At 35.8% G+C, this 14,583-nt stretch overlaps 2 protein-coding genes across 2 annotated transcripts; both read left to right on the forward strand.

Annotated features, from left to right (window-relative positions):
- The first annotated feature begins 1,616 nt into the window (after nt 1-1,616).
- On the forward strand, nt 1,617-10,060 carry LOC133296313 (aquaporin SIP1-2-like). The gene is made up of 3 exons (XM_061495272.1): nt 1,617-1,931; nt 2,994-3,266; nt 9,911-10,060. The coding sequence occupies exons 1-3, from the start codon at nt 1,617-1,619 to the stop codon at nt 10,058-10,060; spliced, it is 738 nt and encodes a 245-aa protein (XP_061351256.1).
- Nucleotides 10,061-13,208: 3,148 nt separating this feature from the next.
- LOC133296311 (syntaxin-related protein KNOLLE) lies at nt 13,209-14,334 on the forward strand. The gene is made up of 2 exons (XM_061495271.1): nt 13,209-13,271; nt 13,358-14,334. Exon 2 carries the CDS (start codon nt 13,387-13,389, stop codon nt 14,332-14,334), a length of 948 nt encoding a protein of 315 aa, XP_061351255.1. The 5' UTR covers nt 13,209-13,271; nt 13,358-13,386.
- The last annotated feature ends 249 nt before the right edge of the window (nt 14,335-14,583 follow it).

A 14,583-nucleotide genomic window follows, 5' to 3' on the forward strand; every position in this document is an offset into this window, starting at 1 on the left:
ATTTAATCCATTCTTTTTTTTTTGCTGATACTATGACTTTTGGATGTTAACATATTAGTGTTACTTATTTAATGAGTTTTTTTCCTTCTGTATCGTAGGCACAAGGAACGAAAATCACACAAGAAATGACATATTTAGTAAGTGTTGAACTCATCCCTCCAATGATTGCTATGAAATGACACTGAATGAATAGCGTTTTCATATTATAGGTAAAAGCTGATATTTTAAATCCATATTTGCTTGGTGTTATTGTTACCTTGATTTTGTTGATGAATGTTATAGTTAGCAATGATTTGTACGCATTTTTCTTTTTATATCCCTTGTTCATGTTAACATGGTGTATTATAACGTATTATGATGTATTACGATGTAGTTGTATGCAAAATTATTTATCCCTCTGAATAGCAGATTTTTGTTTGTTGTTGATATTTGCAAATCTCTATGTCAATGCTGTAATTTTTTCACCTGAAATATAGAACAAAATAATAACACAATTTTTTGTAAATATAAGGTTTGCAGTGCGATTAACCAATCACGACGGACGACAAAAATTTTAATCTTTTTTCCCGGTGCATCGCACGGGTAATATACTAGTTTATAAAAAAGAAAAGAAAAGAAGGAATAAACTCACCCCTTACCCTAGCCCGAGACCATGAGAAATATTTACAATATTAACATTAAGGAAAATTATTTCTTCAGTCACTGGAGATAAAGTTATCTACTGTGAGTTTAAAACGACATCATTTTGTGGTTATAAGATTAAAAAATTATAATGATAAAAACTAATATAATCATATAATATATTAGAATTATGAAAATACATTAATTTCTGCCTCAAAACGACGTTGTTTTGGGCTCACCGAAAATAATTTATCTCCATTGTTTTGAGAAATCTTTTACCCTAACATTAATGTAGATTGAAAACCAAGCCCAAAAAAATATGCATGGTGTGAAATTTTTATTCTAGAAATTAAGAAACAACTATTATTTTTAGGAAACGGTTAAGATGTGGTTGTAACATTGTGCGTAACATTATCTGTGTGTCATAATATCCTATCCTTTGTTTATATAAAGAGATTATATTTGGTCATGTTACATGATACAAGTTACATCATGTTGTAGAGATAAAATTGGTGGGGTCCACTGTTTAAATAAAAAATAAAAAACAAATTAAACAGTGAACCCCGTCAACTTTATCTCTAACATGACGTAACTTGTGTCATGTAACATGATGATTACATTTCACTCGTATAAAACATCCTTTATGAAGCAACTTTTTTATTTTTTTCTTAAAATGAAAAAATTGTTTTCTAAATCAATAATGAAACAGGCCCTCTGTTTGTATTTTATGAAAGCGATGGACATCATCCTGTGAGTGGATCCCGGCACTATTATCTCTCTCCAAAACATTAGTTAAGTGGAGAATGGATCTCATTTAACATGACAACTCAGGATTTGTTTCCTCGTACTAACATAAATCTGATTCTCTCTTACTCTCAGTATTGTTGCAAAAGGAAAAACACAAAATAAAAATATAATTTTTTTGTTGTTGTTGCTGATTTGGTGTTGAGGATCCAAAAAGAGAAGAAAAAGGGGAAGAGAGAGTGATAGAAAAGATGGTTAGTGCAATAAAGGCAGCCATTGGAGATGCAGTGTTGACTTTCGCATGGGTCTTCTTCTCTTCCATGTTGGGATTGATCACTAGCGCCATAACCAAAGCACTTGATCTTCAATATGTGTCTTACAATGGTTTTGATTATCCTTCTGTTATGATTACCACTTCCCTCATTTTCGTCTTGGTCTTCATCTTCACCATCATTGGCAATGCATTGGGTGGTGCTAGCTTCAACCCCACCGGCAATGCTTCCTTCTATGCAGCTGGTCTTGGCTCAGATACCCTTTTCTCTATGGCTCTCCGTTTCCCTGCTCAGGTTGTTATCTTTTTCTTTTATGCCAAAAGGGTCTTCTTCTTTTTTTTTTGGGTGTTGCTTTCTGATGCTGTAAAAGTGAATTTTTTGCTTTTTCTCTCTTATCTTACTGTTAATTTTGGGGTTATGGGATCCATGCATCACCCCATTTCTTTTTTCTTTTGATTTGTTATTTATGTTGGTTTTATTTCCCTGCAAGAATATTTTGTTGGAGAAATTTCTTTAGATTGTCACTAACCAACCAACTTTTTTTCAAAGTGCTGAAATTCAATTTTTTATTAGAAGAATGGGAACAAGTTCCGTACCACCTTATCGTAGAGACTTTTGTAAATTTTCATGAACCAACCAACTTTTTTTTAGTAGTGCTAAAATTTAATTTTTCATTAGAAGAATGGAAGTAAAAAAGAGGTGAGCCTGTTAGTAAAGTTGTTTCTTTATAATATAAAGTAGTGCTAAAATTTAATTTTTCATTAGAAGAATGGAAGTAAAAAAGAGGTGAGCCTGTTAGTAAAGTTGTTTCTTTATAATATAAGGAAAAATATTTTCTCGTGTTATATCTCTCCTACTAGTGATATTTTGATTTTCGTGTTACATTTTCTTTGGCTTTTTGATGTTTTTAGATGTAGGCCCCACACAAGATGTGTCTATAGCATGAGATACCTATCTCTTACTGGGTGAGAAAATCAAAACCCATAATTTAATGGTCTCGTGTTAAAACATTCTTTTTGCAAATATGTAAGGATTGTCTTCCCTCCATCCTTGCTAATTGGGATTTAACTTGGAGTGTTTTTTTTTTTGTTTTTTTTTATTAGAAGATTGGAATTGAACTTTAAGACCACTTGCACTATAGTATAGAGGCTTTTATTTATTATCATAAATTAACCAATTTTTTCAAAGCATTGAAATCCCAATTTTTATTAGAAGAATGAGATGGAACTCTAGCCCAAGATATCACAGAGGCTTTTGTTACCATGTTATAAATTAACTCTTCCAAAAACTGAAGTTATTGAAAAATTACACCTCAAAGGAAGTCTATTAATGAGTATCAGTGATGGTGTTACACAGGCATTAGGTGCAGTGGGTGGTGCTCTGGCAATTATGGAGGTTATGCCACCAAAATACAGGCACATGATTGGAGGGCCTTCTTTAAAGGTTGACTTGCATACTGGAGCTGTTGCAGAAGGGGTTCTAACATTTGTAATCAGTTTTGTTGTTCTCTTCATCATGCTCAGGGGTCCTCGGAGTGAGTTTGTGAAGACTTGGTTGATGGCCATGTCAACCGTAGCTTTGATCATTGCCGGTTCTGCTTACACGGGACCATCCATGAATCCTGCCTTTGTGAGTGACTACTTCGTTCCCTTAGCCATTTGTTATCCTAAATTCTCTTCCTTTCTTTTATTCCTTTTTGAGTAGATTCTGATATGCACCTAAAGTTTGAAACTTTTTGTTGTCAATCTTTTTGAGCAACTTCGGGAATTCTGGAATTTAACATTTACACCTTGCCTTTTAATCTGAGAATATTATATTCATTCCTTATTTTGTTCAACTATTGGATTATATTTTTCATCTAAACAGTAGTATTCCTTTTCCCAGTCCCAATCTTATTGTGCTATTAACTGCTATTATATGGTGTGTGGTGTTCATTCCTGTGAGAAGATTGTGTTTATAGTTCCTAGTTCCTAGTTCCAGTTCCTACCCTTTTGGTCTCTACATTAAAATCACTACCCGCCGAAAAAGTTGCCACTGAGACCATACATTTTTGTCTGACTCTCTTGTGTGACAATGCATTACTGTATTTCTCAACTTTTTTGTACTGTATTTTTCATGTTGATTTTGTTTTACATTTAAGCACCTCTCATACTTTGCTGAAGCTGGTTTTTATCTTGAACCATGGAACACCACCCCTTTATCTTTTTGTTTACGGTTTGTTACAAAAATAAATCGAGTACCTATAATTGGAAATTGATACAAACCAAGGGCTGGGGTTATAACGCATCTACTTCTAATATGAAGATATGAAGTTGCTATTGACATTGTCTTTTGTGTTGCTTTATTCATATAAAAATTAATCCAACCTAACCTGAGGTGTCGTCTATTTGATTCCTCCTCTGCTGTAATTTTGTTTTCATCTAAATGCTGTGTATATCAAGCTGTATCTTGTTTCTCCTAATAAAAGCATCATTGTAGTTGTTTCAAATGCAAAATTATAATATATTTCTGAATATTATGTGCGAGGGAAAGGGAATAATGTTTGGGAAATATTCAGGGTCAGTTTCCCATTAAATTTGGTATTGGAATGGATGTCGTAGAGCATTCATAGTAAATAAGTGTCTGAAGCCTTTACGTCCTCTTTGTGAAAGCTGCATCTGAGCATTTTTACAGAAGACTTACTAAATTATAGTTTGTACTACATCAAATATCATTCTTTGCCAGTCTTCCTTAATCATCCTTCCCTTTGCCTATCAGTTTAAAAGATGGAGATTCAGAAAGTAACTGAGTTAAGTACTGTATTAAGGTGAGATATCTATTAGGATTTATAAAGAACCATTTTAACCCAAAAGTTTAAGCTGTTAGATGAGGCTACATTACTGGTTTTTATATTATATTTCTCTAATAGGATGATGAGGGCAAGGATGAAAATTTCCAGATCTTATTCAAGAGGAAAGTTCATATCATATTATCATGTACTTTTTGTGGGTTTAGATGTTCTTTCTTCCTTCCTTGGTGTTAGAGAATAATATAAACCATTAAAAAGACCCTCAACAAACTCATAGTGCCAGACAAGTTCCCAGTTCCGGTTATTGAAGAACTTTTGGATGAGTTAGGTGGTTCCAGTGTTTTCTCCAAACTCGATCTTAAGTCAGGTTATCACCAAATCCGAATGAGGGAGGAGGACATACCCAAGACGGCTTTCCGGACACATGAGGGTCATTACGATATGTGCGTGTGTTATGCGAAAGTACTATTTCTCTTTGGCTGTATTTCTCCCTACTTTCTGCAAGAGGCTATCTCTGTCTTCAAGCTATTATCTCCCTCCTCTCTCTAATCGATTCTTTCTTTCTGTTTTCCTCTTTCAATCACTAAATTTGTTAGCAAGTCGTTGTCTTCTTTGTGGATCTGGTCTTCGATGATCGCTACCCTACCTCCGATGGCAGACATCTTTTCTCCCAAATCATTAGAACGGCAGAATCGACGATTCCACCGATTTTATGCCTTTGCACGTCGTTCGTAACCGATTCAAGTGAAAAACGATCCCATATGCGATTCAGATCGGTAAAAGGAAAAATATCGTAGTATCGAACGATCTAACGATTTTTCTCGCGATTTTAATAACATTGATTACGAGTACTTGGTGATGCCCTTTGGGCTCACCAATGCTCCTTCAACCTTCCATTCACTGATGAATGAGATATTAAGACCTCATTTACGCAAGTTTGTGTTGGTATTCTTCGACGATATTTTAATCTACAGTCACAATCTGGTTGAGCATCTACGGCATCTCAGGTGTGTTCTGAGTATTTTGCGGCAGCATAGTCTTGTGGCAAATAAAAAGAAGTGTTGCTTCGGGCAGATGCAAATTGAATACCTCGGCCATTTAATCTCAAAGGAGGGAGTGAAGGCCGATCCTTCCAAGATTGCAGCCATGTCTCAATGGCCTAGTCCTACAACCTTAAAGGGGCTGAGGGGATTTTTGGGCTTAACGGGCTACTACCGGAAGTTTGTTCAAGGGTATGGCCAGATTGCAAAGCCCTTAATGATCTATTAAGGAAGGATGCCTTCCTTTGGAGTAAGGAAGCTCAATCGGCATTCGAGCTGTTAAAAGGTGCCATGTGTTCCGTTCTAGTCCTGGCGATGCCAGACTTTGATAAAACATTTATTGTAGTCACAGATGCATCAAGAAAGGGAATGGGAGCAGTGCTTACTCAGGGGGATCGTCCACTCAGCTATATCAGTCAGGCTTTCTCCTCACGAGCATTGGAAAAGTCGGTTTACGAAAAAGAATTAATGGCAATTGTGTTTGCCGTTCAAAAGTGGAGGCCATACTTATTGGGTCACCATTTCATCATCAAAAACGATCTGAAAAGCTTGAAGTTCTTGACTGACCAGCGACTGTTAGGAAAGGAGCAGCAGAAATGGGTATCCAAACTTCTATGCTACGATTTTGAAATTCATTACCAACCGGGCAAGGAGAATAAAGTTGCTGATGCGTTGTCCCGTAATCTGCAGTGCTTCTCCCTCTCGTGTGTGGATGCTAGCAAGTATGATGTGTTGGAGCAGGAATTACAAGAGGACATCAGAATGAGAGGAATTATTCAAGACTTAGTGGTCAACCCTCAATCGCACGCTGGATTCAGCCTCAATGGCGGCCGCTTATATCACCAAGACAGATTGGTGTTAGCGAAAAATTCCAATTTTATTCCAATGGTACTGCACGAATTTCATGATTCGTATGTTGGAGGACATTCTGGGTTCCTGAGGACTTTGAAAAGAATCAACAGCTTGGTGTATTGGGAAGGCATGAACAAGAAGATTAAGGAGTATGTGGCTGCTTGTTCTGTGTGTCAACAAAATAAGGTGTCAACGTTGTCTCCTGCAGGGCTGCTCCAACCCCTGCCCATTCCTACCAGTGCTTGGACTGATTTGTCTATGGATTTTATCGGAGGACTACCAAAGGCTCAAGGTTTTGACACAATTTTCGTGGTAGTAGACCGCCTTTCTAAGTATGCACATTTTATTCCTCTTAAGCATCCTTATACAGCCAAGGTAGTTGCTCTTTTATTCATCAAAGAAGTAGTCAAATTACATGGATTCCCAACATCCATTGTCAGTGACAGAGACAGAGTTTTTCTTTGCTCTTTTTTGTCAGAATTGTTCCGTTGTAGTGGCACCAAATTGAAATATAGCACATCTTATCACCCATAGTCCAATGGCCAGACGGAGGTAGTAAACCGTTGCTTGGAAGATTATTTAAGGTGTTTTTGTTCGCCTAAACCCAACACATGGCCATCTTGGTTGCATTGGGCAGAATTTTGGTACAACACTACCTTCAAGACCGCCACTGGCACCAGCCCATTCAAGGCAGTGTATGGCTGCGAGCCCCCTACCCTTTTTCAGTCCAGCTTTGCTATATCTCCAATAGATGAAGTATCCACAATGTTACAGGACCGAGACTTAATTTTACAGGAGCTGCAGCAACATCTTTTGATTGCTCAGAGTAGGATGAAGGCTCAATCAGATCAGCATAGGAGGAATGTGGAATTTCAGGTAGGTGACATGGTCTTTCTCAAGCTTCAACCGTATCGTTTACGCTCCCTGGCAAAAAAATTGAATGAGAAGCTTAGTCCGAGATTTTATGGCCCCTACGAAGTGGTGGAGCGAATTGGGGCTGTAGCATATCGGTTATTGTTACCAGTGGAATGTAAAGTCCATAATGTCTTTCATATTTCACTTCTAAAAAAAGCTATCTCACTCACGGATGCAGTACAGCCTCTTCCCCCTATGCTGAATGGCGAATGGGAGCTCAGTGTTCAACCGGAAACTGTCCTGCAATGGCGACGAAATTCCATGGGTCGTGTGGAGGTTTTGATTAAGTGGTTAAAGCTCCCTTCCTTTGAAAATTCGTGGGAAGATTCAGCTCAATTTGATTTCCAATTTCCTGAATTTCACCTTGGGGACAAGGTGAAGGTTTTGGGGGGGAGTATTGATAGGACTCTTCTTAAGGTGTATAGTAGAAAGTGTCACAGAGGATCAAATCCCAATGCTGACTCACAGGAAAGAGGGAATATCATAGCTGTTGGTGCTGAGGCTGATGAAAATTCTGTTAGGGAGAGAGAAGTTGGGGTGGTGCATGGTGCTGAGGTGTGAAAGGGCCTTACGGGTGGTTATATAAATGGGTAAAATAAAGGATGGAGGAGGCTGGAATTTGGGAGTTCTTGGGTGAGATCAGTGCCTCTTAATAGCACTGAACCAGCTTGGGAAATTATTGTAATTGGCATTCTGCTTATTTTTTTCTGCAATTATCTTTTTGTCATAAACAACACCTAGTTATTGTATTGTTGCTTTTGATTAATATACAGAAAATCCAGTTCTTCTGGGCCAATATCTTGTGTTGTTGCGTATTACTCTGATTATTCTGACAATTCTATCAGATTAATTATGAGATTCATGTTACCTGTTATGTTATCCATTTCATTGATATTAGCTGCTGATATGAAGCAATCAAATTTGAAGAAAAACATCACTTTAATTCCCCTTTTCAGTTTGCTACTTGCTGCATAGTATATTGCCATGGAAGGTGGAGTTAAATACTTTTCTATAGTGAAAACGTGGAATGATATCATGAGGTTTGTGTCTTTCTCTAAGAGATGTATATAAACTAGGATAGGTAATTCATGATATCTGTTAAAGGATAGAACACCATCTCTCACTACATACATAACCATATCATTTCATCGCCTTCTTCCCTGGACAGAGAGGAAAATGGTAGCTTTGATCTCATTTGAAGTTACTATCAAAGTTTAGTGACATTAGTTCCATTTTTCATTTTATTTTCTTGCATAATTGCAATATTCGTCTTGTCTGACATTAAAGCGCAAATACCTTTGGTTCTAATGGGAGTTCCTCCTCCATTATAGTTTGGCTCTGATTGCACTTTCTCATCATTTACAGTTTGGTTCTAATGCCAATTTTTTATCCACTTCCTACTCTTTCATGGACATATATGGATGGTGCTGTGGGAAATCTACCAGCCATTTCACGCTTAAAATGTTTTAATTAATCTACTGTCTATGATAGCAATATCAAGTACAAAGTATCAACCCTCTTTTCCTTTTCTTTCCCTACCGGGATACAAAGGGATATCATGAATACATGCTCAGATCTTGTTTTGATTTGGTTGATATGTTGCACAGAAAACATCTTGCTAACAACTTCAAAACATCTTGTCATTTGAACGTAATTGGTAGGGTTGATCACTTTTCCTTAGATAAGAAGAATTAAAAATTTGGAACAGCTAAACTGCCATAGTTTACTATGATGCGGCATCATTGATGCCTTTGTGTTATATAAGTGGTCAATCCACTTATGTTCTAAGCTGTTTATAGGATTACATTTCATGGTAAGCTGCTTTATTAAAGTAGTACTCTTAGATTATAATATGAACCATTAAAAAGGTCCTCATCTAATACTTAAGGTTTTGAGTTGAAGTGGTTCTTTACATGGTATCAGAGCTTCAAGTCACCACAAGGTCACGAGTTCGATCCTCACTGCCTCCCACTTTCAAGTGGAATTAAAATAAGCACAAGGTAAAACCAAAAAAATTGGGCCTGTGCAATATCCACACTTCAAGCCCAAAGAGCTCTTGTGTGACAGAGTGTGTTAAAGAATAATATAAACCATTAAAAATGCCCTCATCTAATACCTTAAGGTTTTGGGTCGAAGTGATTTTTTGTAAGTACTTATTATTTTGTATTTATTAAATTAGTACTATGTTAAAACAGACATTACTGCTGTTACTTTTTCCTAGACAAGTTGGTGTTGGTTGTATTTGTGTTGACTGAATACTAACACTAAAAAATTTGTACAAGTCATGGGGGCAGCTGCAAATGGTTCAGTTATTTTTGTTTTGAAAGGAAAAAGAAAGTGGATAATTTCAGATGCATGTGCTTTCCATTCTTCCATCCTTTGATGTTGTGTCTGCTAGAAATACAAGTTATGCAAAAGCAAATTTATTGGATTGAAGGTAAGAATCCTAAGGTTGACTCTAAATACTCATTAAAGTATCAGCCATTAAGTGATACCCACTACATTGTAGCATAGTTGTCTGAAGTTCCTGTAGTTTATATCATTCTTATGTGAAGAATACTTGATCCTTATGACTCTTTTTTTTTTGGGGAAAGTTACATCTGATATTAATGTCAGCTCCTTTGGGGTGTGAGACATAGATTGATAAGGAATAACTCCATGATTGATATTTTTTTCAGGCTTTTGGTTGGGCATACTTAGACAACTGGCACAACACATGGGACCAATTCTATGTTTACTGGATTGCCCCCTTCATTGGAGCAATACTGGCTGCTTGGTTTTTCCGTATTGTCTTTCCACCAAGAGTAGTAAAACAGAAGAAAGCCTGAAGAGGCATAGTAGATATGGTTCTTATGCAGCTGTTAAGCACCTTGCTAGTGCATTAATAACCCTTTTTCTGTTTTCTTCTTCTTTCTTTCTTTCTTTATCATCTCTTGTTCATTCCCATGTATTTTTCTGCTGTTTGGGACTCTAGCTTTCACTGATGATAGAACGAATATTTTTTATGAATAATATAAAGTTCAAACATGTTTCACATAATCTATACATTATTTTATTTTTTTTCTATTTAGCATATGTATTTCATGGGGAAAAGTAACATTCCTATTAATATTTTTATTTGTTTACATTTATTTTCATGGTTCAACATATCATTGTTTTACGTCATTGACTCGTTGGCGGACAGCTAGTACTACATCCTCCCAAATTGGGAAATTTTTAATATGCTCCAGAACCACCATGGTCCTTCTACTAAAAAATTGACACCTGGATAAAAAATTTAATTTCTCTCATCTTTCTCCTTAATTTTTTCTCTCTTTCTTTCACCTTCGCCCCACCAAATCTTTTTTGCACTCGGACCACAGAAATATCGCTCCCCAAATTGCTCTTCCCCGAAGAAGATAGTTGTCTCTGAAGGCACAACTATAGAGGAAGATAGGAAGATGAACTGTTATGTGGGTCCGAAGTCAGTAGACATACAGAAAGCAAAACTTATGTGTCTCTCGACTTGCTGCCTCTCGGTAGGAAGATGAACTGTTAGAGTAACTGTTAGAGACTAGTATAAATCATTAAAAAGATCCTTACCTAACACCTTAAGGTTTTGGGTGAGGTTATATTAATGGTTTTATATATCTCAACAGTAACAATCATAGTATGGATTATGTTGAGGATGTAAATGCACCAAGGTTTGTTGGGTCTTTGGATGCCATTCTAATGTCAATTAGGTACACAATTGAAGAAAGGAATTAGTTGTAAAAACAAAGGAGGTGTTGCTCAAATTTCAAGAATTTGGTGTGATTTTTACCCTAACTTTGGAGATCGATATCTCCCTCATTCCTTGGTCAAATGAGGTGTGTGAGCTATCAGTTGGTAACTGAGCTCTCAAGGATTTGTTTGGGGTCAGGGTTTCAAATCTTGACTCAAGCAAATTCTTGGAAAATCTTTGAGGGACAGAGGACGTGCCTCTATCCTCGAATGAGAGATTAGCCTCATCCTTCCTCAGGTAGTGAAGCTCAATGCGCCCGTTATCCAATGAGGGGTAGCCTTCGGGCCGTACTCCAAAGACAAGGTGACCGAAGGAGGTTGAATGATGATACGTTCATGTTATACCAAAATCAATAATAATAATAAAAATCTTACTATATTATCTGGGTGTGGATCCTCTCCCTAGATGGTCTTGTATGATTTATTTCGTTAGTGGAAAGTTTTATTTCAATTTCATTGATAGGGGTTGTTGAATTGTTGGTATAGTTTTGCGTCTAAATAAAAATATTGTATCTTGATGTTAAATATTCATGTGTTTGTGTTAATTTTATTAAAAATAAATGATTATTGATTTTTAGTAGCATTATTCAAAGTTAGTTTGTTATCAACATAATTTGAAATTTTATTTTATATTTAAGTCGTACGTGGTGTTAGCCCTAATTACTTACAAAATTAAGTATTAAATGTTTTTTTTACTCTTACGGGCCCTCTTTAGGTATTTTTTGTAAAATACTTTTTCAATTAAAAACATGTTTAAAAAATTATGTCATGGGAAAAATTATATTTACCGCCAATCAAAATTTTTAAAATCGTAAAACATGATGGAAAGAGAAAGATGGGAGAGGGAATGAAGGAAGCGATCGAAGATAAAGAAAGAAAATTTATATCAAAAGGTAACGGTTGATTTGATTTCACCCATACTTAAAAAGAAGGCAGTAAGAGATGATAAATTTACTTAAAATAAGTATAACTTTTTTCTTAGGGGCGTTTGTTTGAGGAAATTTTTTTGGAATAGTAGGAAAATGTAATAGATAGAGAAATGATTGAAAAGATAGATAAAGTGAGATAGGTAGAAAAATGTAAAAAAAAGTTGTTTGGTGGGAAAAAACTTTACTGGAAAAATTAGGTAACTTTATGAAATCAACAGTGCATTAAAAGTCAGATAACCGGTTTTCCGATAAATCCCACCTTCAAATTGAGTTTCTAAACAGTGCGGATATCTGTGTTTCTCATAAATCCAGACACCAGATGAGTTTTTGGTGAAAATACGTTGAAACAAACATGGTGTTTCTAAAAGTCATACTTGAGAAACATAGATATCCGCTGAAAAGCTCCCAACCAAACACCACCTTATGTTATTTTGATAAGTTTTTTTTTTTTAATAAAAAACAACTTTAGTGCTTTTTTTTATATATACTAGGAAGAGTACCTTCATGAAAAAAAAAATACAAAAAGTATGTCATTACGACACAGTTTTGAAAAATTATGTACTTGTTTTTAAAGGGAGAGTTATATTAAGAAACTTTTATTTACAAACTCTTACAAATTACACTACGTATTTTCGGGAGTAAATAGTGTAATTTACAAAAAATTGTGAACGGATCCTTTCCCCTTTTTTAATATATTTTATTTTCGTTTTCTTATCTAATATTCCTTCCGTTTTAAAATATTAGTCGTTTATGATTTCTGTACAAATATTAAGAAAACCATCAACCAAAGAGTTTAAAGAAATATAATTATATTTGTTGAAAGTATCCGTAGCTCCATCAAAGTTCTTTCTCGTTCCACTTGGGGAAGATATGTAGATAAAATAAAAATAATAATGAGTTATGATTTTCTATAATAGTAGATAAAATAAAAAAACATAACAACAGGTGAGGTCTGCCTTTGAGTATGTTAAGTGGACTTAATAGTAATTCTTATAAAATAATAATATCTTACATTATTAACGATGGATAAAATTAAATTTATATAAAGAAATTTGTTATATATCTTGTGTATTGTAGACCAACCATTCTTACAAATATGATTTAATTAAGAAAAGCATTTTTGAAATACATGTAGCCGTTGGGACTTTAAATAGAAAGTAACGGCTACTTTCTCATAAAACTATCCGTTACCCATGTGGTTCAAACTCATAAAACACCTTCACTTCCCTTTGAATTTTCAGATTTCCACCTAAGCTCCTTCTTCTTCTTCTTATTCTTCACAGATTTCGTTTCTAAATTTGTCTTCGTTTCTCTTCACTTCTTCCACCACACCTTACGCGGCTAAAAGGTATTGTTTGTTCCCTTAAGAGCATTTTGGTAAAGATCTAAAGTTCTTATTTTTATCACTGAAAATTGATTTCGGTGTTTGTGCAGGGAAATAAAAACCAATACCCAGTTCCAAAATGAACGATCTTATGACCAAGTCATTCACTAGCTACGTTGATTTGAAGAAAGCAGCTATGAAAGATGTGGATTTGGAAGCTGGTCTTCCTCCATCCGATGTGGAACTAACATCTTCCACAACCCACATGAACACTGACATGGGTCTCTTCTTAGAAGAAGCAGAGAAGGTGAAAACAGAAATGGGGTGTCTCCGTGACATACTAGGAAGGCTTCAACAAGCAAACGAAGAGAGCAAGACACTTCACAAGCCCGAAGCACTGAAATCCTTGAGGAACAGAATCAATGCTGACATTGTAACAGTGTTGAAGAAAGCAAGGGTTATGAGGACCCAATTGGAAGAAATGGATCGTGCTAATGATGCTAATAGGAGACTCTCAGGGCTCAAGGATGGAACCCCAGCAATTTATAGAACCAGAATTTCTGTTACCAATGGGTTGAGGAAGAAGCTGAAGGAGCTTATGATGGAGTTTCAGGGTTTAAGGCAAAAGATGATGACTGAGTATAAAGACACTGTGGGGAGAAGGTACTTTACTGTGACTGGGGAATACCCTGATGAAGAGGTTATTGAGAAGATTATATCTAATGGGGATGAAGAGTTTTTGGGGAAAGCTATACAAGAACATGGAAGAGGGAAGGTTCTAGAAACTGTGGTGGAGATTCAGGATAGGTATGATGCTGCTAAAGAGGTTGAGAAGAGTTTGTTGGAGCTTCACCAGGTTTTTTTGGACATGGCTGTTATGGTTGAGGCTCAGGGTGAGAAAATGGATGATATTGAACATCATGTTCTTCATGCTTCTCATTATGTTAAGGATGGTACAAAGAATCTTCAGACTGCAAAGAAGTACCAGAAGAGCAACAGGAAGTGGATGTGTATTGGGATTATACTTTTGCTTATTCTGATTCTTGTTATTGTCATCCCCATTGCCACCAGTCTCAGCAGTTCTTGAATTTTAGATATTGGTTTTGAGGATTCAAATGTTTTTTTCTTATTTTTTGTGTTTGCTTCTTTGCTGAGTTGTACGACTCATCGTCGTTTAAATTTGGTCAGAATGTTGTAGTTGAGTTTTACCTTAACCATGTGATGATCTATGTTTGCAAATTTGAAATATAATTGACTCATGTTTTTGGGCTATAGAATTCGAAATATGAAAAATCATGACTTTTTCTTATGTTGGCTATACGACATGTGATGATCT

Source organism: Gastrolobium bilobum, unplaced genomic scaffold (genome assembly GCF_033153095.1).
Source record: "Gastrolobium bilobum isolate Gb01-03AN ecotype WA unplaced genomic scaffold, APGP_CSIRO_Gbil_v1 utg1801, whole genome shotgun sequence".
In the NCBI taxonomy this organism is placed as follows: Eukaryota; Viridiplantae; Streptophyta; class Magnoliopsida; order Fabales; family Fabaceae; genus Gastrolobium; species Gastrolobium bilobum.